Source organism: Trypanosoma conorhini (assembly GCF_003719485.1).
Source record: "Trypanosoma conorhini strain 025E chromosome Unknown Tco_14.4_contig_00020, whole genome shotgun sequence".
In the NCBI taxonomy this organism is placed as follows: Eukaryota; Euglenozoa; class Kinetoplastea; order Trypanosomatida; family Trypanosomatidae; genus Trypanosoma; species Trypanosoma conorhini.
In genome coordinates, this window is record NW_021704106.1 from 22,594 (window position 1) to 48,152 (window position 25,559).

A 25,559-nucleotide genomic window follows, 5' to 3' on the forward strand; every position below is an offset into this window, starting at 1 on the left:
CAGCAACGCATTTCCTTCTGGCTTATCCCACAACGCGTCCACCTCCGCGTTTCAGTTGACACCACGGCATGAGACGCAACTTTCCTCGGCGCATGAGAATAAAACCAAACAAAAAAACCAAGCGAGTAATAGAATTACCCCATGTTTTTAACCCTTGATTTTTTCACTATGCATTCCGCGCGGCTTTCCGCAGGCCATTCACGTCCTCTTCACTAAAACCTTCCCGGAGAAGGCAGGCATAGAATGCCTCGACTTCGCCCTTACAGGCGTCAACGCCTTTTAGGATGACGCATTCGTCGCGCCTCCTGCGCTCTGTGGGGCACGCGCAGCATATCTTACACCCCGGGGTCTTGGCCGACCCCGCCGCCGCCGCATTCTGCCCCTTCTCCACCGGCATCCTTCTGCTTAAACTCAGGTATTGGGAGACCCAGCGTATTCCTTGAAGGGGCCGCAGAACGATCCCAGAGGCCAAATCCCCCCCCCAAAAAAAAAAAAAAAGAAAAACGATACAGTCAATAACACCGCTTCCCACCCCTTTATCCACTTTTCATCTCAGGTACCAGAAGTCGGGTGCAACTAACTAAAAGCCACACAACCTGCCTTTTCTCACTCTTTCCTTATTATTATTTTACTTCTCCCCATTCGTTTGTTTTAATGCGCCATTAGCCGTGCAGAGGCTGTGGGTGAATCGTCTTCCAGTCCTGCTCTTCGACACCTGCTTTTGCGGCGACTCGCCTGCTGCGGGTTTAACAATTCCTCTGCCTCTGCCTCTTCCTCCCCAGCCTCATTGTTCCCTGTGGCCCCTGGCGCCACCCCCACCGCCTGATACCTTCTCGCTCTCTGACTGCTGCCGCGGCGCAAAGTTCTTGTTCCGGAAATGCGTAAAGTTAGAGCGGTTGTTCGCCTTCACATTTTTCTTTGGTTCCTTCCTCTTCTTTTCACCACCCTCCTCAACACCGCCTCGCTGTGCAGCCTCAAGTTCTTCCTGAAGTAGCTGCTCCCGCTCCCGCGCCGCCTGCAGAAGAAGCTCCTCCAGACCCCCGCTGACGCCACGTTGCACTGGTGCTTCAAGTTTAGAGGCCGCCAGACGCGCCGTCAAACCCGAAATGATGCAGCCGCACGGACAACAAACGTCTTTGCCCGCAGTTCCAATTTTCGCCCCGCAGCCACCACAGGTAGCGGTGCCGTTCAGTTTGCTCACCTCCACCCCGCTCTCCGCCACACTCCACTCGCCGCTTGGGCCGTGAAGGAGCGGCAAGAAGCAGACTGTCTCACAGGAGGCCCCCACTGTTGACACCTTGCTGGAGTTCATATCGCAGCGCGCGTGACGCGCGCCAAAATGTTCCTGGGCAGCGTCCGGTGAGTGGGTCAAGACTTGGTGTTCATGAAACAGCCTTCGGCGGCATTTGAGGCACAAATAATAGCGCACAGAATCCGGCGCCACCCGCAGTACATCTTTTGAGGTGCCAACTGCAGGGCCAAAGTGAACAGCTCGCGCTTGGCGTGTGCTGTCAGCCCCAGCACTACGCGCCTCCACTTCGCCGGATGCATCCTCTTCATCTTTTTCCTTTTCTGTCTCGTTGGCCTGCGAAGAACTTTCCGAGCTGAAGAAAAGCCGAAGAAAGTTCTCCTGTGCCGTCGCGTAGAGCCCCTGCAATGTCCCCGATTGCTCCTTGGCTTCACCCGTGAGGGCGGCTGCGATAGCAGAAACAACGTGCTTGTAGTTTGCGGGCTCATTGGGTAGCGTGCGCACGTGCGCATCCGGTATATTCTGAGGGGTGTTCCACGGTGAACCCGTGCCGATAAGAATCTGCGACGGCGACACGTGATTGCGAAGCGTATCAACAAATAACGGGTTATACGCAGCTGCGTCACCCGCTTCAGCATCCCCATTCCCAGCGATAGGGAGGCTGCCATTTCCCGTGAGTCCATGAGCCGTTAGGAGTATATAAATGGGCGGCGACGGCGGTGGTGCCGCAACTGCGCCTGAGGCAGTCGTCGTTTCCGCGTCCGCCGCGGATGATGACTTGGGCGCCGGGGCGTGACGCCTTACGAGCGTCCGCAGCGCTGCGGAAGTGGCAACGGCTCCCAAGCCATTGTAAATCACGATGGCCGTAGGCTTCTGCCTCTGCTGCCTTCGCGCGCCTTCGCCCTTCGCGTCCACGTTGTCCTCGTCACGTGTAATTAGCTCAGCAAGTAACTCCGCGGATCGTTCCACTGTCAAGTTATAACTCGCCGCACCAACACTTCCTTCACCCGCATCACTGTCGTGGCAAAGGTGCAGCACAAGTGGGACCTGCAGCGAGCCTGCAACACGCCAGAGCTGCTCCAGAAGCCACTCCTGGGCGAAGTGGGTCCCGCTATCACGATACAAATTGAGCCCGGACAAAACCCCCAAGACCTCCGGGTGCTTCCCCCACGAAGCCACGCTCTCCACCCAGGTTTCTTGTTGTTTCTTGTGCATTCGATCCACATTGTTTACATGCACGCCCACTAAGCAGTAGAGCCTGCCATCGCCCTCCGCAGATGCGGCGCTGGCGGTGGTATTGTGTTGTCGACAAAACTCAATGAGAGCCTCTTGACGGCCAAAGTCTACGCACCAAGTCAAGGCGGCGGCCACCCCACTTTCCTGCGCCGCACGCCCCATCAGTGCGTCCCGGTCCACCTCAAGCCGCCGGGCGAGGATTGCCACAGCCGCATCAATGTGTTGCCGCCCCTGCAAAAAAGGCGGTGGCGTGGGTGGCACCCGCGTGGTCGGCTGCTGCTGTTGCTTCGTTGCCGAGGCTTTCCGTGCGGCAGCCGCCCCGGGATTTTTTTTGGAGCGCCGCAAACTTGCGCCCTTCGCCTCACGGCCACCGCCGCGATCGACAAAGCCCATGATCTTCCCTTCCCTCGCAGCGTCAAGAAGGAAACTTTTTTTCTTCTTCTTCTTGTTGTTTGTCTACCCCTCCCCAACCTTCTCCTTTTTTTTTCCTTCGAGAAGCAGCAGGACGGAACCAACGCACAGGTGTTAAGATCGTACAACACCGGAAACAGTCCGTCACATGAGGGAGAAAGACACACGTATACGCGCAGGGGGGGGGGGGGGAGGCACAAAACAAGTTGAGGAGCTGGCGGCAGCGCAGAGAAAGGCGTGGAAGGGAAAGTAGCAAAACGCACCTGCGATACGCAGCAACGCCGCCGCAGTGGGGGGAATCCCGGCGCCATATTCCTCCTCTCCTTGCTCGTACCATTCTCTGGGTTAACCCTCCCCTTCTCTCCCCTCCCCTCCCCACTTTGACACACACACACACATGAAGTGGTCCAACCGAAGTTAGTGAGAAGCTCTTTCTTTCCTTTTCATTTCTTTTTTTTTCCGTTCAAATTTAATTTGCTGCTTGTATCCGCACTGTGGCAACGCCTGCAACTTCGTGGTCCCCACTGCGCCGCCGCCTCCGCGCTGCAGCCATCATGGAGAGCCATCGGCTGAGCGGCCATCCTCGAGTACCTCCCTCGCCATGCCGAGCTCGTCCAGCACGTACTGATTGAAGCCATTGCCGGCAATGTTCGGCAGAAATCCCTCAAACACGCCCCGGTCAACTTCACTGCAAACAAAACACACGGCCTCGATCTTATTTTGGCGGCGAAAGTCAAAAATGTGGTTCGCATCAGCTTCCATCTGCATCGACACCGGTATAAACCGCTCCACGCGAAAAAACTCTATGGGTGTGTACAAGGATGTGTTTCCAATTGTCCGCTCCTCCCCCCCGTTGACTATTTCCGGCATATCTGCGGCTTCCGCCTCGGCGCTGCTGTTCAGGTCCCGGTCAAGCTTTTTCGTTGCCCCGCTGCCGGATAGATGTGACTCCCACTCACTACTTAGCTGCACTGCGAATGTGCGCACAAGCACCGGCACTCCTACCTTTTTGGCGGCGGGAAGGATCGTGTTGTAGAAGACGCGTGGCTCGACACTTGAGGCGTCCACGAGAACGGCCAGCCGCCTCCTTGGGTCGCTCAGGTCCGTCAAAACAGGCGGGAAACGATCTTTTACAGGACCAATGTTGCTGTGGGTGCCGCCCTTTGGGTTCCCACTGCGCTGGGGACGCCGTAACGCCGCGACGCCATCGCCCCGCGTGTCGCCGCCCCCCGCCACACTCCACGGAACACTGACGTCCCGCAGACGCGGGTGGCTTGTGCCGAACGGAGCGGCAACCCCACACGGTGTGCGCCGCGCCGATAGAAGAGCACGCGCCACGACGCGTCGCATGCGAGCTCGTGCCGCCTAAACCAAATAAATAATCAAAATCAACCAAAGGCGACAAAACCGCTGCTTCCTGAATGAACGGCAACGCATGGGGAGGCGAAGGAAAGAAAAGGCGAGAGAAAATAAAATAAAATGTAAAAAAAGGAGAAGCAGATAAAACAAATTAGCCTTATGTAGGAGTGTGAGGCAGCAGGCTGAGCACTTCAACAGCAACAAACGCCAACACAAAGAAGGCAAATATGCAGAAGACGTAAAGTAAAGAGGTTAGCGCATGCCCGGGCCACACAAGGAAGGGGGCAAAGGGAAGGAATATTGTGACCCAGATTTATGCTGCGGTGGGAGGGCGCAAGCGCGATTACCGCAAAGATGTGTCAACCACCTGCACCAGCGCGCCGTCAGATACGCCGTAGAATGCAAGGCTCTGTAATTCGTTATCAAGCTCCATGGGGCGCTCCACCACGGCTGCATCGCCTGAAAAGAAGGACAGCCGTTGATACGACGGGACAACGCCAAAAACGGCACGCACGAGTGCCTTGAGTTTCCCTACAGTCATTGAACTTGGTATGGACTTCGTTACCGGCTCAAATCCATCACAGCGAAGCGTGAGGCGAAGCATCATTTGGCTGATGCCGTCGTGGCTTGCCGTCTCTCCCTCGCGGTAAATGGACATAATAACTTGCTTGTGTTTTTCTCGCAGGGTTTCCAGGAGGGGAAAGCGCGGCGCCAACCCCGCCTTCTCTGGTTCCCTCCACTGCGCCTGTTTTTGGTCTTCAACTTTCCGCTCCTCCTCCTGCTGCTTGGCGGCCAAACCCCGTTGGACGTAAAAGATCTCGGAGTCGAGCCGCTCCTTGGGCCGCACTATCCCCCGGTTAAGTGTCGTGATGCCTGGCAAGGACGCAACCACGTACATGCGCCCAAGCGTTTCATTCCACTGCGGAAACATAGCACTGTATGTGATGCGGAACGTGTGCAGATGGGGACACAACTTTCGCAGTGCCTCAAGCGTACGTGGGTCATTGATGGTCGTGTTGTCCTTCACACTGAGCAATTCCAGGGGACGCAGGTACGCGTAGTCGTCGTCGTCGTCGTCGACAGCAGTGGTAGCGGCGGAGCCCCCTGTTGCTGTGAACTTCTCGTCGTCCAAATTGGGCATGCGGTTTGCCGTTAAAAATAGCTGCGTCACCCGCGGGAACGCCGTCGTCAAGGTCTCATTGAGTCCACTCTCACGACCCCACGAGGACAACTCATTCTCCGCAAGGTTGAGCGTCGTGACGTTCGGGAACCAGCAGCGACTTCCGTCGTCGGCGCCCACCGCATTCGCTTGAGGGTATCCCGGCGATGTTTCCTCCGCCTCCGACACGAGTCTGAGACGCTGAATGTTGTTATTCTCAAGGTGCAGCTCCTCAAGCGCGGGGAGATCCACAAGTGCCCGGAGCTGCCATATGGAGCGAAAACCAACATTGTGAAGCACCAACTTTCGCAGCTGCGCTGACACCAGCAGCGGCGTTGCCGTCCGTGCCGTGGCCGCGGCCCCCCCAGGGAGGAGGTCGGGGTTGTCCGACAGCTGCAGAACGGTCAGGGCGGGGAGGTGGCGAACAATGGTGCCCACCTCCCGCATCGGCAGCAGCGGATTCGCGGCAATGTCAACTTCCTGCAGGCGGTTCAGCGCCGCCGCTGCCAGCTCACCCTCGCTCCGCTCGCCGGTTGTGATGCTCATGCCACGAAGCACGACGTGGACAAGGCGCGTGTGGTCTGCCTGCTTCAGCCGCGTTTTCTCCATGCCAACAAGCTCCCACTTCTTGTTGCGGTGGCGGCTTGGGTCCCCGACGAGCAGGGCGTCAGCGTCTTGGGCGTCACCCTCGTCGGTTGAGCCGTAGCGGCTGCGGATGGCGTCCAAGAAACTAACCACCGGGGCCACCATCGCTCGCCGCGCCGCCTCTCACCCTCACGTCCTTCACCTGCTGCCCGTGTGTTTCACTAACCCCCCTTGCGGCCCCGCCCCATGCACCCACCGCACCCGAGCGAGTAGAAGCAACGAAAGAAGAATAAAAAAACTCAAAAAAAGAAAAACTGGCGCCACGCTGCAACAGATTACCCCCATCTCCCTTCCTGCAGTTCCCGCCTGCAATGCACAACCCCCCCCCCTCACAACAACAACAACGAAGAAAATAGGCAGCAGGAAAAGCCACAGCAGTCGCAGGGCTCGTAGTAACAGTACATGCCTCAACACTACTGAGAAACGCACACACAGAGAGGGAAAGAAAGAAAGCGGCTTCGGCGATAAAGAATGCAGTTATGCAAGAGAGTGCAAGCTTCAATAATTGAGCTTTTCACCGCAATAGAATAACTGATTCACTCCTTCAACGTCGAGAGCACAGATGCAAAAAAAAAAAAGGGGAAGGGACAGGGGTGAACACAGATACACTGAAACAATAGAAAAAAAACAACAGCAAAAGAAGAACAAGAGAAGCAATAAGAGTTATTTCTACATCTCCACAGTGAACACCGCACCAATGTACATGTATACATATATCTCAAACTATGTATATATGTGGACGTACGTGGGGTTCTGTGTCTCTCCGTATATGTAGTGAAGAAAGAAAAAGAAAGAAATCCGGAGGAAAGAAATGCCCCAATAAGAGCATACACCGCAGCCAGAGCAACGCAATCCGCACCACGTAAAGGATGGAACAGAAAAAACAAACAGAACAAAAACGGCGGCAAGAGCGGGGACTTGAGACAAGTACCGTGAATCCTCAAAGCTCTCACCCTTGACCTCCCATTCTTTTTTTATTTGCCTTCTTGCGTGCTTGTCCACCCCCCCCCCGCTCCTTTTTTTTTTTCGTCGGCGCCCACACTTCGTATGTGTGGAAGTGTGTGAGTGCTGACACCGTTGAATGCGGGGGGTATTGCCATTGGCAGCAGCAAACCTCGTGGTGGACAGCGCTGGTGCCGCACGCACAGCAAGAGCACTCACCTGCGCACATCAACAAAGGCAGTCACGCCAACAAAGACGCCCAGGAAGGCCAAAAACCAGCATAGATATACATACGCGCAGAAAAGAAAAGAGAAAAAAACTCAGATATCCACGGATTTTGGTGCATATCCATTGTGAAGTATAAAACACAGTCATGGACCCCTTCTCATCATTACTTCGGCTTCCTCAACCGGCTGCATTGACGGTGGTTTAATGCGCACCGCGCAGCAAACACCCACACAGAAACGAAAAAAAAGCAAAAAAAACACACTGTCAAGAGAAATAACACACAGACACACACACACAGAGAGAGAGAGAAAGGCTTGTCAACATCGTGAGGTGACAAGGAGGCAAAATCAATGGCGTACACATTTATATAAAAACTAAAGATAAAACGAGGAGCATTCCACTAAAACAAGCCCTCGTTGAAGAACAACAGCGAAAAAAAAAAAAGAACTGCGGTGAAAATGTAATGCACAAAAGGGCAAAAACAGGCACCAAAAAACAACAGGAACAAAACGTGTCAAAAAAAAAAAACTCAACAACACGTAAAAACAAAACGGGAAGGGGAAGGGGACAAAAAAAAGTGAAGGAAAAAAACGACAAGACAGTGGTTAAGTGGGGATGCAGAAAAAGACACCTACCTTGGTGGATACACTCGTGGCAGAAACATACATTTCCAGAGAGTCAGCAAAGCACACGCAGAACATATATATATATATATATATGTGTGTGCCAGAGCGGAAGAAATAACCCTCCGTTTTTTTCCCTCACACGTCTTTTTTTATTCTTCGTCGTTCTCTTTAAATCATGCTCGTAGATATGAGCAGAGGAGCAGAGAGCAGCATGTAAGCGCATATGGCCACTAAACCACCACAGCTACTCTTGCACTCGCTTGCGTGTTTGTCCGCGCTCCAGAGATGTGAACAAACGACACACAATTCTTCTGCGTTTTGCTTCTTCCTAGCTCGTCAGTTTCCTCTCCAGGCTGATGCATCCCCCTTGTAACCCTATTTTTGCAGTTTCCAATAGAAGTCCCTTCAAGTGACCCATTTCCCGCCAGTACCGCCATTGGCTGCACCTTCCATGAGAAAGGTGTTGCAGCCGCGTGAGTCGAATGTGAAGCCCAAATAATGCTGCACACCACCACCGCCTCCGACGGACGAGGACCCCTCAGGCGTAGAAGGGACGAGGCGCTCCCCAATCGAGTCATACGTCGGACGCATCTCCTCCACCTCAACAAGGCTAAAGCGTGGGAGCGGATGCACGTCCTGCGTGAAACAGGTACTGTCTGCAGCTTCCCGCGGACTTGGCGACCTTGGTGAGGCGGTGCCGGTGTCGGTGTCCAGGTGCGGAGAAAACACTGGGAGGAGTGCTGTGGGGTGCGCGGTCGCCGCGGGGTGACCCTCTTTGCTTGCATGGCCACTGCCTAGTGGGGGAGACGGCATCGTGGGACTCTCAGACATGGCTGCTTCACGTGAAACGCGCCCATGAGACTGCCGATTGTCGTCTGACGGCACCTCCGCGCCGGCGCTACGCTGTTGAAGAGGAGATTGTGAGGCCACATCTAACGTCTGACGCGCCACGTGGGGCAAACGAGTCTGAACTCCAGCGTTTTTACTTACCTCTCCGGTTGGAATACCGGTGTTGCTTCTCAAAAGCAGTCCCTTCCATGCTGCCGGACCGGGAACATAATCCTCCACATCGTACGCAATCCCACGAAGTGTCCCCAATGCCTCATCCGCATTCGTGTCCAATGAATTAAGTTGACTGTCGTCATATTCAGTGCTTGAGTGAGACGATACCCGCAATGGGGTTCCTTCCAACTCTGCCGACAAAGGAGCAAACGCGACTGGGGTCGAAAGTTTCCTTGGTGATGCTGCTGCGGATGAAAATCCTTTTGATGCAGCTGCCTGCTCTTCACTCGTGATTGGCTGCGGCTGCTGGGGGGAGACATCCTGTGATTTCGCGGCTTCCGAGGATGCAACATGAGAAGTGGTAAGAGACTTCGTTTCCGCCAACGCCGTTCCCGTTGCGATTTCGGGTGTGGTTGCTGTTTCTGCCGCGGACGCGGAACATGACAAGTACGGGGCCGACAAGGCAAGACGGTGCGGTGATTCATCCAGTGGGTCCGTGGCAGATTCCCCCTCCGCCACACTACACCACACCCTGGTACGTGACCTATCACGTGACTTTGTCAACAGCGACGGGGACTGGACGAGGGACCCCCCAAGACTCGGAGGTGAGGAGGCAGTAAAAATGACACGCGGCCGGGACACCGGACTGATGTGAGATTTTTCCCCCGATGAAGCTTCCTCATATGCGCGCACCAACCCTTTCTTCCCTCCCACTGGCACCCATAAATAGTCTCGCTGTGGCTGCGACTGTGGCACGAGCCCAACATCCTCGTCTTCCTCACTCACTACGAGTTCCGAATGCAGCAAGTGGCGCTTGCCTCGCTGGGGGCTTCTGCAAGCGATCGTCCGATTGTCACCTTCGCCCTCGCGGAGGTGCGCAAAACTGTTTTTTCTCCGTATTTGTTCACGCAGCACACGCTGTTGCTCCACAGCACTGTCTCCCATGGCTGTCATTGCATGAGGAAAGTACCGCAAATCGTCGGCGGCGAAGAGGCGGGGGACGAACAAAGGTGCCACCTTCCCCTCCAAAAAGAGTTCGCGCCAGTTGTCTGGCCGCTGCAGCGGGGGCTGGGCAAGAAACGACGCCACACTAAGACAAGGTCGAACTTCAGCCCCGCTCACGTCGTCATCGTCCGTGTCATCCCTGTCGTCTACATCAATGCTTCCACCCATCTTATCACCGTCTACATCACGACCTCCTGAGGGCACAGTCGCATCCTCCTGGTGCAGGTACAGCGTAAATAATTCATTTGACTTAGTGGGGGGATGTTGTGGGGTGAGGGCGGAACTACAGGTCGATTTTATTGTGTTGTAAAGGCTACTGTTGTCGTCTAGCTCCGTTCTCGCATCGTGCGTGTAGTACATCTGCGAACAGACATACGGGCAGGAGAAGAAGGGGTGCTCAAGCACCGATGTTCCACCCAAACGCCGCTCAACGCGGCGCTCTAGCAGTGAAACGATGAGGTCGCCCAATAACTCGCACGCCTCATCTAATTCCTCTACTGCAAACTTCATATACATGGCACGGTCTTCAGAAGTCGTGGAGGTCGTTGCCTTCATTGTGTCCCGATTATTGTGGTTGAGGCCTTCGCCCTGCAAACTGCGCGCACCATCACCGCTGACGCCCCTGCCTTCACATACGACAGTCTCAGACGGCACGAAAGACACGTCTCTCGACTTCGTGGACTGTGGGTCCAGAAAGACGCTACAGGGTTTCACACCCTCCTCCTCGGGCATGCTCCAGGTGTCCTTCTCCTGCTCCATCAGCCCCAAATGTTGAAGGACGAAGGCCTGGTATCGTTGCTGCAATTGCGTCATACGTGTTTCTATCTCCAGCGAGGTGAGGAGAAAGTCCTCATGGCGAATGCATACATCATGCTCGACGATGGCCTGCAGAATGACATACGGACTCTCTCCCTCGAAGGGTCGGCGTCCCGTTGCCATTTCAAAAAGAAGGCAGCCAAAACTCCACCAGTCCATGCGGGAATCTTGTGGCTCCCCAAGCAGCATCTCTGGGCTCATGTACTGTGCCGTACCTGTAAAACTCTTGACACCTTCACCACCCGCTCCCCTTCGCTTGACTCCAGCCTCATACTTCGCCACCCCAAAATCGGTAAGCATCACATGTCCTTCACGTGTGATGAGGACATTCTCCGGCTTAAGATCGCGATAGACAAAACCCTGATCGTGCAGATACTGCAGCACTAATGCGAGTTCGATAGCGTAAAAGGCAATCAAACGAATGGGTGCACGACTATGGTCTGGGGCCAGGGCTAAAGGGGCATTAAGGGAGGAAATGGTTGAGTGCAACGACCTAAAAGCAGAGGAGGAACCCGTCGCCAGCTCAGACTCTTCTTGCATGCCATGTAGAGATGAAAATGACGTATCAGCACGAAAATGGGTTCGCTGCGATTTTTGAAGTTTTCGCCGCATCTCCCGCAGCCACGGCTTCGACTCTAGGAAGAAGTACATGTCGCCACCTTGTGCAAACTCAAGAACAAGGTAGAGGTGCGTACGACTCTGAAACGCCTGATACAATCTCACTAGGAAGGGATGACGAAGTGACGCAAGCAACTGACGTTCCGTGAAAGTGCACTGCACACAACCTTCTTCTCGCACTTTTCGTTTAGATATCTTTTTTAGCGCAAATAGCCTGTGGGTTGCCTTGTGTCGTGCCAAGGTAACCTCGGCAAATGTGCCGGTACCAAGGTACGCAAGAAGCTCATAGTCCTTCAGCGAGCGGGCTGCCGAAGAGGCACCGATTCGTTGCGAGGGGTTATCCAAAGCAGCTTGTGTTGCTCGCGACGCTCCCTGTTTCGACGCTTCTTTTTCTTTCCCAGAAAGAGGGGGCGAAGGCGGTATTGATAAAGGCGGCGGGGGTGAGGAGGAGGAGGACGCCGCCACCACTCTCTCCCTGGCCGTTTCCTCGGCGTCCCTGGGCGTCAGAGGGGGCGAGGCGGGTGCCGTACTTTCCGTTCTGCTGGCGGAGTCTGATGTGTGCGATCGATTCAGTTCCTTCAGCAGTTTTGTATGATTGCCCGCGATGACGTCCTCAAGAAACGAAAAGAAACCACTTTCATCCACTGGGGCAGCATCCGGGGCGGCGTTGCTGCCGGGAGACTGCACGGACGCCCCCTCTGGATCACGGACTCGCGGAGCCGCCGCCACGCCCTTTTCCCCACCGCATTTGACGCTGGCGTCTGGGCTGTGCGTCGTCGACTTCGGCGGAGCTCCCGCGGTCGCCAATGACAGGGGACGAGTTTCCGACGCCAACAACTGACCCACGGGGTGCGGGACCGGAGCGGCGCATTCGCCACGCTTCTTGCTAGATTCAGGTCGATCTTGCTTGGAGGACAATAGCCACCCAAGGGCGGTAGAGAGCCGCTCACGAAGACTTAATTTGCCGTTATTTACCATTCTCGCCGCGCTCCCTTCTTACTAGCTAGCTCAGCACTGCAGAAGCCTCCCACGGGCGCAAACTAATACACACCGACTAGCTACAATATATATATATATATATATAGCTTATATCTAAGTCCTTTCTTCGGATGTTGTTGGCACAACCCCCACCTTCTTTTTTCTATGTTTTTTTTTTGCTTTATTCTTATTTCCCTTCTCCTCGCTGCTGTTTCCCCAAGTGGGGTTTGTCAGCAAACTCAGGCCCAGTTGAGTGAGGACAGTGCCACGCCACTCCCACCTACAGTATATAAGTAAGCGTGATATACACTGCACTGGTGCCAACCGCTCCACAGAGAGCTACGCGCCAGCTGCCCTGACTAGACTGAATAACCAGCTATACCCTTCCAAGCAAAATAATTATGCATGTATTTTTATGTATCAGAGAGGCAAAGCAAGGGGGAAAAAAATAATTCACACAACTAGAAAAAGATATAGCGCCAAGCAGGCAGCCACAGCGAGACACAAAAGTGAAGGGAGTGCGGTGGAGTGACAAGCAATGTGCCGCGCCGCGTCTCAGGTAAAACAAAAGGGTCCATAGCAGCTCTTGTCACTGGAAAGGGGGAGGCAGCGTCTAGGAGGCGATGCGTAATAGGCAAGTATGTTGGGTCCCCCTCCGAGAGCAGCAGGAGCTCAACACCCACGGCCACCATTGCCACCTCCGCCAACAACGGCCTACAGGAACACTTTTACAAGTTCCTCCTCCAGAAAGTTCAACAACTCCTCATTTTGACCGACAAGCTCTTCAACATCGTCCATGACGCGGTGCACGTCAAGGCTTTCCTGTGGTCGCGCCATGACTAGCTGAAGAACATCCTGCTCCGTCCAATGACGATGCTCTGTAGGCATGGGAGCCGTCGGACTCACCGGCGATTGTTCCGCAAGAAACAACGCAAGCGGCACAGACGGCGGGGCAAACAACAGACGCGGTTGCTCTGGGGAAGCGTGGTGTGACTCATGTTCCTTATTGTTTTGGCTATTAGTATTATTATGCGCAGTGAAGTTCTCCTCGTTCCCTCGTATAGGGTCACTCAACCTCTGCCTCACGGAACGCAACACCGCCTTCACTGCCGTTGCGCTCTGGCGTTCCACCTCCCGCCCGTGCGACTCCCAGAATCCGAGAAGGGCTTCTACCGCACATACGTGACCCACAGTGCCAGGGCGATGGCGCCACACCTGCTGCGTCAACGCCTCTTCTTGCATTTCCTTAGCTGCGGGGATATCGGTTAGGCCCTCGTCTGCAGGCGATGATGCGGCATCGTGCCCATTCTCTTCACCCCGTTGCCGACCACCTCGCGTCTGTTCATTGGAACCCGAGGCAGTGAAGCTCCGGCTACGCCGGGTGTGCACACTAGTGGGGCCATAAAGCGCATGCACCCTGTCGCTGCCACTGATCGTGGCGTAGCGGCCAAGGTAGCGTAGGGCACGCACTTCCGTCAACAACACCATTAGGTGCGAGGACGCCGGCGAGGAGAAGAGAACGCTATTATTCGCGTTAACACGGGAAGCCGCAGACATCGCTCCTTGCAGACCCGCAATCGGTCCATCCGCCACGAGTGCGTCAGGTGGGAAAAAGAGGCTCGTGTGTGCCGACGCATTCGCGACTGTTGAGGCCGAGATTCGTTTCTGCTGCTGCTGCGGCATGTTGCTGCCACCCACGAACTGCATTCCAAATGGTGGTTGCATCTTCGCGTTGCGCTCGTCGCGGCGTCGCCGCAGTAGCGCAAACACCTCGCCGTTTGTCATGGGGGTTCCTTCCGAAATGATCATCGCCACCACAGCCCCCCTCACTAGCGTGCCTGCACTCACTCCCCCAAGCGGTATATATATATATATATATTGTGTTTGAGCCACAAAGCAAAGCAAAGCAAAAGGAATAGTCACCGTAGCGCGACAGCAAGTGGTGGTGGGTGGGCGGTGGATGCAACCGACCTTTCGCGTTTCGATCCCGCCATAGACCACCACAAAGAAAAAAAAAAAGACGGTGTGTGCGTGGTGGTGGTGGTGGGTGGGGGGGGAATAGCGGACGGCTACAGCTACAGTTTCACACATGCGCACGCACAGCAACAGACCCAGAGAGACTGGGCGGAGGGTGAAGAAAGAGAGGATGAATGCCACAAAGCCACTTGGGCCGCAGCAAAAATGCGCCCACCCACCCACACACACACATACGCACAAACAAACAAACAAAAAAGACCAAAAAGAGATCCAACTATCGATGAAAACAGAGATGGACAAAAAAAAAAAAGGTGTGCCACTGTGTGCCAATGTGTGCGCGTGGATGCGTACCCGCTCTTTCCCCCTTCCCATTGCTGCCCAACATAAGAGCATATTCCTGCCTGCTCCCCACCCTCACATACGCGTAGCTGCACGCCCGTAATAATACCTGCCACTCTCGCACTACTTCTGTGCGATTCATGTGTCCAGGCAGAGGCTGTCCTCAGCGGACTCAAGTTGATGCACTGTGATGTCCCCTTTAACCCCAATCTCCACCACGGCGTGCTTGGGTAAACGCAGCGTCGGCGACATCTCTGGCAAAACGTCTGCCATAAAAGCGAGAACGCCCTGCGCCGGCACTGAAGTTGCGACAACAACGACTGGTCCTTGCACACGCATCACTGCCATTAGCGCTGGCTCGAGCCGAACATTCACCTGCCTGCAACTTTCACCATTTGGAAACTGCACACAGTAAGACAAACGAGGGTCAGTGCCATTAGGGACATGACGGAAGCGACGAATTCCCTCAGCACCCTTGTCAAAGTGTTGCTCTGCCGCATTTCCCTCCTCATGCTCGTCTTGCTGCTGTGAAGGCCCAGGTGCCTCTTTTTCCCCCTGTGTGCCATGTCATTTTCTTCAACGGGCGAAGTTGGCGAGATATTCATACTCGACAAGGATTCCACACTGCTCCCTGGCGACGCCGTGAAAAGAATACGTGAGAGTTTTGCGTAGCGCTTTCGCACCCACCCCACGGTTCGTCCACTAAACCAGCCGTAGTTGATGCTGTCAAGGCCCGGAAGAGGACACAGAAGCTCCTCCTGCGACGGAAGCCCACTGAAGGCACCGTTCTCCTCATACTCCGCCCTGTTGACACCATTCTCGCTATCGTCACGCAGGAACTCAGCAAGCGGCTTTAGCGTGTTTACCACGCTGCAGTTGGTGCCGTGCAGCACGATCATATTTGGCACATGCCGCTCCAAAATAAAACGCCGCAGTGCCAGGGCGAACTTTTCGCCCATCGGCGTCAAGTGTTCATCCCCGCCGTAGACATGTTTGCTCTCACCCTCGGTTTCACCAGGGAGTGAGATGTAAATGGGGTACGCAACAGGATGCAGGTTCAGTAGGAAAAACGCAATACGACTTGCGAGACCGCAGGGTATATTTTGCATCACAATGTGCTGTTTCACGTTCACGATGCGAATGAAGCTTATATCCTCTGCGCGATCCAGCGGGTCGTACACCTTCTCATACTCCGCAATGCGAGAGCGAAAGGAGGCGATTACTCTGGTTATGTCCCCAACATTTTTGAAGTCGTCGTTGCCGCACTTTGAACGGAGAATGTTTTCCGTGATGATGTTATCGTCCGTGCAAATAGACTCAATAAATACGATGCGAAACTCCATATTGCGCTGCTTCGATGCATTGGTAAAAAATTCCACAAGCTTGCGTCGGCGTGCCCTTGTGGTGTTGGTGGCGTCAAACACACCCACAGCGGTGCGATGTTGGGAAATAAACTCCACAAGGTCCTCACATGCGAGTTGTGCCATTTTCTCCCGTAATTGGCTTCCCTTGGCATTATTTGGGTCAAAGAAACACGCTTCTGCGGTCCCCTCAGCACCGAGGAGTCGTCGACGATAGCTACCCGCGTTGAAGACGCGGCAAGGCACACCCTTCCAGTTGAGGTAACGTGAGAGCCTCTGGGCGATAAACGACTTGCCACGCCCCGGCAGACCCACCATGCAAACAACAAGCGGCACCGTGTCCGAAATGGTTGTGTAGCTTGAAAATTTAGACGCGGCATGCTCCTCTTCTGCTCCGTCGTCGTCGTCGTCGTCTTCCTCCTCCTCCTCCACCGCATTCTGCAAGCCGTCCTCCACAGAATGGCTTGCTGCCACGCACTGAGATTGAATAACGGACATCACGTCTGGCGGGAGACAAGCCATGAGCGAAGCGGAGGCAGTGTCATTTTGCTGTTCACTTCCGGCCTCGGAATCCAGTGACGGTGATTGCACTACAGACAAACATTTACATGCCCGCATTGTGGGAGATAAACGCAGTGAGTGAATCATTGAGTTGGCGGCAATATTCATACTAAAACCCGTATTTCGTCCGGCATTCGTTTCTGCGGAGCCCACCTGCTCACTTTCACTACTCGCTTGTTCTTTTCGTTGCTCCTGCAGAAGCATAATTTGTTGCGTAGCATGCAGTAGATAGCGACACACGCCGCTGTGACGATTGGCCGCGGCCAAGTCAAGCGGGGTCCGTCCCGTATTGTCAGTGGCCATGATATCCGCACCAAATGAAATTAACACGCGCACAATCGCCTCATTGCCTTCCAGCGCTGCCACATGCAGGGGTGTGCATCCATTATAGTCCCGCTTGTTGAGGTCGCAGAGCTTATTCTCAAGAAGGTACTGCAGCTGTGAGGCGTTGCTGGCCCTTACCAGGGAAAATATATTTTGACCCGACAATTCCTTTCGCATCTCTTCTAGTTGGCGGTGTAATGAGAGTTTTTGCCACATCAACACAGAGATGAGCATGCTGCGATTTTGTTCACGCACGGCGGAAGCGGCATGAGGGTCCTGAATGGTAGCCAGCGGTTGCAGCCGACTTCTGAAACGCGGTCGAAATTGCTTACCCCAAACGGAACCGCCCACCCTCGCCGCGTGCGACAGGGGCTGCGCAAAGGCCTGCTGCATATCATCCATAGGACAAAACGAAGGTGAAGGAAATGACGTCGCCCGCCACTTACGGGTTTCCCTCAGCCCATTTTCAGTGAAATCCATCTCGTCCCCGACTGTCGCCGCGGCGTTCACTTCTACTGGGCACGTTTGCGCCGAGGCAATACGGTCGCTTGACACCTGCGTGGTTGTATTGGCCAAAAAAGGGTCAAGTGAATGGGTGTGCGGCAAAGCATGAAGGGCAGGCAATACTTTTGCGTTTTCAGCCACCGAAGGCGGTGGCGATGATGGTGAGGTCCGCAATACAACCGTTTCACAGAATTGAGCGGCTCCTGCTCTGTAGCCAAACTTATGCTCAGCATCTGGCGAGGCACCCTCGCCGGGCCGGAAGCAACCAGGGCCACCCGGGTGGAGGGCACTTGCTGCTGCTGCCGCCGCTGCCGCTGTTGCTGTTGCTGTCGCCTCTGGCAGCTCCGACACTGGTTTTGCTTGAGCCGCAGTTGCAGCAGCAACAGCTCCATTACTACTACCTGTCGAAGGTGCATCCCCGCCGTCCTCGTCCGCCAATTGGGGGGATGCCTGAGAGGAACCACAAGATTCGTGTCCTGCGTTCATGTCTTCCACTGCGTACCACAATTGCGTGGACTGCCTGTATGTTACTTCCTTACGCCTTCTGCAGGGTGTTACGCTCGGCGCGTCTGCCTCACGTTCTCGTTCTCACCTCAAACTTGTCTCTTGTCCTTTTTGTTAACCCTCCTTTTTTTTGTTGTTGCTGTACTCCTTCCTTGGAGTTTTGTGTCCTTTTTTTTCGTCCAACTACACGAATTAAACCAATATTATATAATTTGTGTTTTTTTCCGTTGCGTGTGTGTGTGTGTGTGTGTGTGTTATTGGCTCCAACGAATGAAACTTTTGGCCTTGTTTTTTTTTCCCCCTCCTTTTCTCTTTTTAAAATATATTGATTATGTAACAGCTTTTATTGTTATTAATATTTGGCTTCCCTGTTGCACCAGCGCTCTCGTCCCTCTTCGGCGACTTTTTTTTCTTTTCTCCTTCTTGCGCCTCTGCACCCACTGACGCACGGAAAAGCACCCGCACGAGGGGTGTGTATGTCGGTGCACGGATTATATATATATATATATATTTCTATATATCGCTCTCCCCTTTTTTTACTTTTTTTTTCTTTTCTTTTCCTTGTAAATAGTTCTTTTGGGGGCCCTCCTCGAGGTCTCTTATGTATGCTATACCTAGTTCGCCTCTCGCTTGCTCGCTCACTATCCGGCGCCTTCGTCGTTTAGCTAAAGCACCGATGGGGTTAAATAGGCGAAGACCCGGAGCAGCAATAAAACAAGCAGCACTGCAGCCAACAGGCAAAAGAGCCCATGGATGTATACCGACATGCACAGAGGCACACACACACACACGCATGGCAGCAGCAGACGCTAAGCGCCACATAAAACCGCATCAAGGAAAGGAAAAGCGACATACACAAGAGACATGTATGCAGAAAAAGGGAATTCAACTGGGGTCAGACTCCAGCTCACTGTCGCCCCGCGGGTTCCTCCGTGAAAAGGTGTTTGTCATACTCGCGATACCAGTCAATTAAGACAAGTAAAAGAGATATAAGCAAGAGAACCGCACGGACGGTGAGAATAACAAAAAGCAGCCTTGCTTTGGTGTCATAACCGTTCACCTTCATTGCCAAAATATCCTGCGACGACCATTCTTCAGTGCAGGCGACCTCTACCACTGTAAGCACTAGCCCAGCAAGGTAAATCCAGACTCTAGGTGACAACAATAGAAGCCAGGGACTAACGGGCTTTAACCCCAACAGACGTCCGGCTAATATACTCTCGGTCGCCACTATGTCACGAGTCACCCGCGGTTCCTTTGTGTTCTCTACCGGCGCCGCATTGGGGTCAGTATATGATGCGGCAGTTGTGGCTTCGCCTCTTCTGGGGCTCGTGTTCGGCAGTTGCAGAGAACGTGTGAGAATTGAGCCTCTTCCACTGTCAACCAGCAAGGGTCTGGGCCCCATTGAAGGGACCGCGCATGGCATAACACTCATTCCAAGTCGAGTGGAAGTCAAGTTTTCGGAGCGGCGTCGTTCGTCTACGCGTGGTGTCACGCTACTACTGGAATAAAGCGTGTGGAGGCGTTGCACCGGCCTCCACTGTGCCTCCGAAAGAGCAAATGCCATTGGGGCGAGCGAAGTAACCAGCAGCAGGAGGAAAAGAAATAAAAACATGGGGGCATCAAAGGTGTGGGCTAGAGCAAAGTACACTAAAAGCGTATCCCCTAGTAAATTGTTTTGGTATTTACCCATACACACGACTAGCAGGGAAAGTAGCGCAGCTCCGGCTGTAAAGGTTTTACAAAGCAACTCGGTGTGGCGCATGCACTTCAGAAACGCTCGCACAACCCCACGAAGTTCTTCTGCGTGCAAATTATGATTAAAACCATCAAACGAGGCCGTCTGAAGACTAGAGACTCCGCCTCTCCCACCACCACTATTACCGGTCGTGTCATGCGCTGGGGGCGCAAAGAGCTGGCTTTGCGCCTCCCGCACACTTTCCTGCTCCCGCATTTCCGCCCGATTTGCGAGGATTTCGTTATGCAGCGCGCCAGGAATAAACGCCCCGTCCCCGTACTCGTACACTACATGCCGCCGCTGCACGGGAATCCCCGGCTCCTCGGCGCGCATGTCCTGGCTGCCCGACTGTGTCGCAGGAGACGCAAGAAGATTCACCCCACCAAAAAAGGTGGACCCCGCCTCTTCTTGAGCATTTGTAGCGGCATCCCAGCCCTCGGGGCTCACTGTAGTCGCTTCATTGGCGTCAAAAAGAAGACAGGGCCGCCCATTCTCGGCGAGCAACGTAGCGCCCCCAATGGGGTGAAGTTGTTCTGCCACGGAGGTTGTGGGCATATCATTCCACAACGCGTGAAGTCTTTTGCCTTGTGTTTGTGTGTGTGGGTGTGGGTGTGTGGCAGCCGCGCGCCGCACTATACGAAGCAAAGAGACAGGAAAAACATGAGAAATAAAAAAAAACGTCTTACAACAAATAGAGAGGGGGCAACAAAGAATAAAAAAAGATATAAAAAGAGAGAAGGGGACAAAAAATGAGAAAACACATTGGTGCTTTTCGCGGTGCATGTAGTGGTGTGGAAAAAAAAAATCTTCTCCGAGTCAGCCTTCGCTTCGGCCACGTTTCGCGGGCAGAAAATCCAACACAGCAGGTATTCTTGTCCCTGCCGCCAGTGATGGAGAATGAGAGGGCGCGGGGGGCGAGGCTGCGTGTGGTGTAGCCCTTGGTTTGCAAGGGGCCCCAAAGTCTGGCATCCTACTGGGCAGCTTTCTGCTGCGCCGCCTGGATCCTTTCCACCTCCCGCCGTAGCTCCTCCACGGAGTTGTATTCGCGGCTTTGACCCTCCTCCTCTTCCTCTTCTTGCGGGGAGGGATCCGACGACCGTATTTGGCGGAGACGGCGCAGCATGGTGTCGCTAAGATGCGGCCTCTCTGAAGAACTCGTCGAAAACCAGGTACGGCCGGAGCTTGACGTCGTCGTCACCGTCGTGCTGGTGGGATTGCGCACCACCGCCTTCTGGGGCGGAGAGACTCCCCCGCCCCATGGCTCCTGCGCGGTCCACGGCGTCGAGGAGGAGCTCGTGTAGCGTGTAGTTTCCGTCGTCGCAGATGACGGGTTCTCGTCACGGCGCCGGTACGTGCGTCGCGGCCGTGCCACGTTGTGTTGTGGACGAGTCGTAAAGCGCGGGAACCCGTCCGAGGCGATGCTGCTCGCGTGAGTGCTGGAAAGCCACGAGGAAGAGTCGGCGTTGTCGAGCTCCATGAGCAACCGCCGACGCAGATCCATCTCGGCCATAGACGTGCCATCGCTTCCCTCCTGCAACGCGCTTTCCCTTGCCATGTGACTCGCCTCGTGCAGCATTTCCACAAAACTCCTTCGCACTGGCTTCTCCTCCTCCTTCTTGTCGTAATCGTGCATCCACTCAAAGATAAACCTTGTAATGGGATCACGGATTGTGGAGGTAGACGGAACTGGCGGCAAAACTTCCTTGCCACGAGTCTCGTCGTCGTTCGCCACGGCCTCTGCCTCTCTGTGGGGCGCGGCGACGGCAACGGATTGCGACGCCGAAACACACAGGTTGTGCTGATCACGATGTTGATTGAGTATCGCGAAATTCATCTGCTGCCAATCCCACATCATGTGCCAAGAGCTTCGCAATGCCTCCTCTTGTTCCTCCAGCATCTGCCGTTGCAACAACTCATTGTCAGACAGTCGAGCACGCTCGCGTTGCTGCTCAAGCTCAATGTAGAGAGACTGACGTGCATTAGGAACCTTCGTGACTGCCACAACGCCTTCTGGAAGAGGAAGTTCTCCTTGTGGAGTACTGGAAACCAGGGGAGGCGGCTTCACCTCCTGCAGCTCCTCGCTCTTTAACTCCTTCGTCGCCGGTAAGTCATGGGTAGTTCTGGTAACTGCAGGCTCCACCACCTCACAGGAGAGAATCTCATCCTCCATGACACACGGCATCTGCCGTGCTTCGCTCGCCAGAGCGCCACCGTGTGCGGGGCTGGCTGGCTGCACCGCAGCCGGCAGTGCGACAGCAGCCAGCTGCTCCATGACGGGGGCAATGTCAAGCACAATGCGAAGGGTACCAGTGACATCCGGCACAACGCTGCCGTTGGCGCCCTCCAGCGTCAACACAACATCCTTCTGCGGAGCAGCAAGCAGCGGCAACTGTGTTGCCGTTGCGTTTATGGAGGGCGGCGGTGGCAATGATAAACGATCCTTTCCACTGGTCGTCGTCAGCGTCGCCGCTGGGACGGACGACGCACACGGCGGGCTCGCCTCTCCCTCCGGTGCACGCCAAAGAGGGTCGGTGGTGGCAGAAACAACCTCCCGCACCCACAACGGCTCCCTCTCCGTTTCGGGGAGAGCGTCAGATGCCAGTGCCGTTTGCTCTCTCTCTGGAACCACCTCCCCCGCCCCTCGTTCCCCTGCTTCTTCCTGCGTCTTTTCCTCCTTAGGCTCCTCCGCCGAGGTCTGCCGTAGGCACAACTGCAGCAAGGACTCCTCCAGAAGGCGCAAGACGGTTCCCTGCAAAGAGTACTCCTCATTGATGGGGGCAGCAAAGGTGTGCAACGTCGCCGCCACGCGCTCCACTGGCACCGTATCAGGGGCATTTACATCTCCCTTTCCATCCTCCTCCTTTTCATTCGCTTGCGGCCGCCGTGCAGCTTCATCGTTCCCTTCCAAATTCTTGGATGTGAGGTGGTGCAATTCGGCGCTCACGAGCTCATCTTCCAGCTCGTTAATCAAAGCAGCAAACAGGCTCGCCTCAGCCGCATCCCCGATAATGCTGTGAATGGTCTCACTGGCAATGAGATCCGTCAGGCGTTGCTCACTCTCCTCGGCAGCCAAAAACTTCTCCGTAAAAGAAGGTCGAGATTCTCCGAGTTTCTGGCCGGGCGACGTCAACGAGAGGGCCTTAATACGCTCTAGACGGCGTCTTGCTTCTATGCGTGTCCGGGCCTCCGCCGCCCGAAGCCTCGCCCGTCGACGCGGTGTCAAGGCTGCGGCTTCTTCGCCAAAGTAATAGACGTCGCATGGACGCTGCATTTCTTTTCCCCCCTCCGCCGTAGTGACCTGTGGCGGGGGCGGGAGGGAGACATCGAAGGCGCGCGCAACACCGCGCCGCCTCTCCGCCTCCTCGGCCGTCAGCGGATTCGAAAGCAACAAGATGCTGCCTGGGAACACCGCTTGCCCGGCAGACGCCTCGCCCCTGCTGGGAATGTTTTCAAAAGGGTGCGGGCAACCACCCACGGCGGAAGCTACAGAGGAGGGCGGCAGTGTTGCATTTAATGAATGAATCGAGTCCGTGAGAACAGTCTCAGCCGTGTTGTAAAACCTCTGTTCCGTGTTTGGCGGGGCGTCATGCACTGCAAAGGCGTACGGAGATCCCTCAGCTGATCTTCTGCTAAAAGACTGATGCTGTGACCTTGCATTGCGAGAGCGTGGTGACGCACGTGTGTGGTGCAGGGCGGCGGTGGACTTACTGCCTGGAGCTGCCCCCGCCCTCAGAGGACGCCTGGGAGGTGCCGCATACGGTGAGCGTTGTGGTCGTGGAAACTTCTCGCGATTTCCTGCGGGTGAGGGGACGCCAATTCGTCGTTTAACGGTGGACGCATGTAGACCAACCTTTGCGTCTCCACGGGTTTGGTGGTGACCCGCACCCCTCTCCTCTTTGTCAGACAGCAGCACGACTTCCTCCGCCCGCTGCGATGAAGCATTATGGGCCGGTGCAGCCGCCTCACCGCATGGCTCCTCTGGCAAGACAACAGAAAAAGGCCCGGTGACAATGGGATGCCTCAAATCTCGTTTCTTGTTCGTCGTGTTGTTGTCGTTGCTGTTTTCGCCTTCCTCGTTTTCAAACTTATTTGCGGCGTCTTCCTCATCCTCTGAGACGTCTGCCAACTGCTGCTGACGCTGACGTCTGGCTGGCATGGCTGTGGCGGCCACGGCTCGCCTTCCTCCTACCACACGCCCAAGCCCATCCTCGCCTGGAGGCAGGGCCTTATATAGCATCTGCTGGAATGCCGAACGTTGTTTAAGCTCCGCAGCGTGCTGCCACCGACGCCGTTTCAGTTCCTGTGCAGCAATAGCCCGCTTTATTTCCTCCGTGTTCTCATGCTGTTGCCGCACAGCAGCATACCGCAGTGTCTGGATCGTCGCATTTTTTTCTTGTTCGAAAGCTTTCCTTTGCTCCTGCATGATATTTGTCCACGCCCGACGCTCGTCGCGCAGGAGCCTCTCATACTGGCAGTGAAGTCGCCCCAACTCTTCTTCAATATAGTGGGGTGGCAAGGAAGGAGGCGTCGGCGGCAGCACCAACGGCGTCTGGGGTCGCATCGTTGAGATTGTAATGACCGGCGGTAGCGGCCGCTTTGGATCGTCCTGAATCTTCTGTAGTGCCTCCGCGATTTCAAACGGTTCCGCCCGCCGCAGCTTTGGTGGAGCGAGTAGCGCCAAAGTGGGGTCGGCACGTGGTGCCATGATGCGTCGCCGTGCCGCCTCCTGCTGCTCACGCGAAAGCTGACGGAGGCTCGCCTCCTGCGCCGCGGCGAGTCGCTCAAGTAGCCTCCGCTGATCCACGAGCTCGTCCCGCAATTCATCTGGTATGCGTGGAAGCGTCCTTGCAACCATCGCCGCCACTGCAGCCGCGGAGGGTGGCGGGTCTGATCGAGAAGCCGCCGCCGCGTCTTCCTCACGCCCACGTGTTGCCTTCCTCGCCGCCTTCGGCGGCTCCGGCTCCGCTGCCTCCTCCGTCAGAAGGTTCGCCACGGCTGCCGTCGGCTGATGCTGCCGCCGCTGCTCCTGGCACCGCCGCACGCACGCCGCCACCTCCGGGCGGTTAGAGTGGACACTGTACTGCAAGAGCCGCAGCGCCTCCTGCACACTTGTGGCGCCCGGCAAAGCGTCACGAACGGCCCGAAACCGGGCCACGCCTCCGTCCTCGCCTCCAAAATCCGGCGTACGCAAATCGGCGCCTTCCACGAGATGCGTGCATCGCAGCAGCGGTGCCACATAGCGCTCTGGGTCAAATTCCGCCTCCTCGCTAGAGACAACGGAATCGTCACTAGTCACTGACGCTGCTGCAGCACCGTCTCCCAACGGCGACGGCTGCCCACGCTGACGCGGAGTCAAATGACGCGCGTGCCGGCTTCGTGCCTGCTGAAGGCGCGAGTGCAGCCTCCCGAGATCCGCCATGATGGCCGCATGGGTGTCACCCTCGAGCGCGCCATCTTCTTCTATAAAGTTGCCCCGAGTAGCAAAGTGCATATCCGCAGCCTCTCCCGAACTATGACCCCCCTCCAGCTGACACTCCCGCCGGGCCTCTGACCAAACATTTTCCTTACAATACGGATCCGCGTGCAGTGTGCGGCCCGCAATCTCTTCCCGAGCATCATGCAGAGCGGCAGCCGCGGCGGACCCCTCCCCAGACTTCTCTGCAGTTGTGTTTTCGCAGACTGGGTAGTCGTCGTCCGACACACCTCCCGTGTCGGACAGCACCAGCCCATTCTCCGCGCGCAGTCGCTCTTCCACCTCTACCATCATCTCGAGGCGATGGAACTGCTGCAACGCCTCCCGCCTGGAGGGGGCAGCGGCATCAAACGACGCACCGGGGATAAACCCGGGGAAGGGGGTCGTAGGCGTCGTCTTGGCATAGCGACGCTTAGGACCACGAAGAACCGGGGGCTTTTCCGTGCGGATGCGCACAGCCTGCGACATCGCTCTATTGCTCTTCAGTCTAATGTATACAGTATA

At 55.5% G+C, this 25,559-nt stretch overlaps 8 protein-coding genes across 8 annotated transcripts, besides 14 other annotated features; all 8 read right to left on the reverse strand.

Moving 5' to 3' along the window:
* Window positions 1-483: 483 nt before the first annotated feature.
* Window positions 484-504: a microsatellite.
* Window positions 505-784: 280 nt separating this feature from the next.
* Window positions 785-2,878, reverse strand: Tco025E_00755 (TatD-related deoxyribonuclease; the record flags this gene model as incomplete). Its single annotated transcript, XM_029367695.1, has 1 exon — window positions 785-2,878. The coding sequence occupies one exon, from the start codon at window positions 2,876-2,878 to the stop codon at window positions 785-787; it is 2,094 nt and encodes a 697-aa protein (XP_029232205.1).
* A 367-nt stretch (window positions 2,879-3,245) lies between these two features.
* Window positions 3,246-3,273: a microsatellite.
* Window positions 3,274-3,327: 54 nt separating this feature from the next.
* Window positions 3,328-3,356: a microsatellite.
* A 92-nt stretch (window positions 3,357-3,448) lies between these two features.
* On the reverse strand, window positions 3,449-4,246 carry Tco025E_00756 (uncharacterized protein; the record flags this gene model as incomplete). Its single annotated transcript, XM_029367696.1, has 1 exon — window positions 3,449-4,246. One exon carries the CDS (start codon window positions 4,244-4,246, stop codon window positions 3,449-3,451), a length of 798 nt encoding a protein of 265 aa, XP_029232206.1.
* A 96-nt stretch (window positions 4,247-4,342) lies between these two features.
* Window positions 4,343-4,406: a sequence feature (GA-rich).
* A 192-nt stretch (window positions 4,407-4,598) lies between these two features.
* On the reverse strand, window positions 4,599-6,164 carry Tco025E_00757 (tubulin-specific chaperone E; the record flags this gene model as incomplete). Its single annotated transcript, XM_029367697.1, has 1 exon — window positions 4,599-6,164. One exon carries the CDS (start codon window positions 6,162-6,164, stop codon window positions 4,599-4,601), a length of 1,566 nt encoding a protein of 521 aa, XP_029232207.1.
* A 1,341-nt stretch (window positions 6,165-7,505) lies between these two features.
* Window positions 7,506-7,526: a microsatellite.
* Window positions 7,527-7,928: 402 nt separating this feature from the next.
* Window positions 7,929-7,948: a microsatellite.
* A 312-nt stretch (window positions 7,949-8,260) lies between these two features.
* On the reverse strand, window positions 8,261-12,274 carry Tco025E_00758 (putative serine/threonine protein kinase, putative,protein kinase; the record flags this gene model as incomplete). The annotated part of the gene is made up of 1 exon (XM_029367698.1): window positions 8,261-12,274. One exon carries the CDS (start codon window positions 12,272-12,274, stop codon window positions 8,261-8,263), a length of 4,014 nt encoding a protein of 1,337 aa, XP_029232208.1.
* An 85-nt stretch (window positions 12,275-12,359) lies between these two features.
* Window positions 12,360-12,391: a microsatellite.
* Window positions 12,392-12,988: 597 nt separating this feature from the next.
* Tco025E_00759 (uncharacterized protein) lies at window positions 12,989-14,059 on the reverse strand (the record flags this gene model as incomplete). The annotated part of the gene is made up of 1 exon (XM_029367699.1): window positions 12,989-14,059. One exon carries the CDS (start codon window positions 14,057-14,059, stop codon window positions 12,989-12,991), a length of 1,071 nt encoding a protein of 356 aa, XP_029232209.1.
* Window positions 14,060-14,134: 75 nt separating this feature from the next.
* Window positions 14,135-14,153: a microsatellite.
* A 143-nt stretch (window positions 14,154-14,296) lies between these two features.
* Window positions 14,297-14,331: a microsatellite.
* Window positions 14,332-14,462: 131 nt separating this feature from the next.
* Window positions 14,463-14,516: a microsatellite.
* A 445-nt stretch (window positions 14,517-14,961) lies between these two features.
* Window positions 14,962-17,826, reverse strand: Tco025E_00760 (putative 6-phosphofructo-2-kinase/fructose-2,6-biphosphatase; the record flags this gene model as incomplete). Its single annotated transcript, XM_029367700.1, has 1 exon — window positions 14,962-17,826. One exon carries the CDS (start codon window positions 17,824-17,826, stop codon window positions 14,962-14,964), a length of 2,865 nt encoding a protein of 954 aa, XP_029232210.1.
* Window positions 17,827-18,072: 246 nt separating this feature from the next.
* Window positions 18,073-18,099: a microsatellite.
* A 237-nt stretch (window positions 18,100-18,336) lies between these two features.
* Window positions 18,337-18,365: a microsatellite.
* Window positions 18,366-18,375: 10 nt separating this feature from the next.
* Window positions 18,376-18,403: a microsatellite.
* Window positions 18,404-18,751: 348 nt separating this feature from the next.
* Window positions 18,752-20,137, reverse strand: Tco025E_00761 (uncharacterized protein; the record flags this gene model as incomplete). The annotated part of the gene is made up of 1 exon (XM_029367701.1): window positions 18,752-20,137. One exon carries the CDS (start codon window positions 20,135-20,137, stop codon window positions 18,752-18,754), a length of 1,386 nt encoding a protein of 461 aa, XP_029232211.1.
* A 31-nt stretch (window positions 20,138-20,168) lies between these two features.
* Window positions 20,169-20,198: a microsatellite.
* Window positions 20,199-20,552: 354 nt separating this feature from the next.
* Window positions 20,553-25,523, reverse strand: Tco025E_00762 (uncharacterized protein; the record flags this gene model as incomplete). Its single annotated transcript, XM_029367702.1, has 1 exon — window positions 20,553-25,523. The coding sequence occupies one exon, from the start codon at window positions 25,521-25,523 to the stop codon at window positions 20,553-20,555; it is 4,971 nt and encodes a 1,656-aa protein (XP_029232212.1).
* Between the last annotated feature and the right edge of the window lie 36 nt (window positions 25,524-25,559).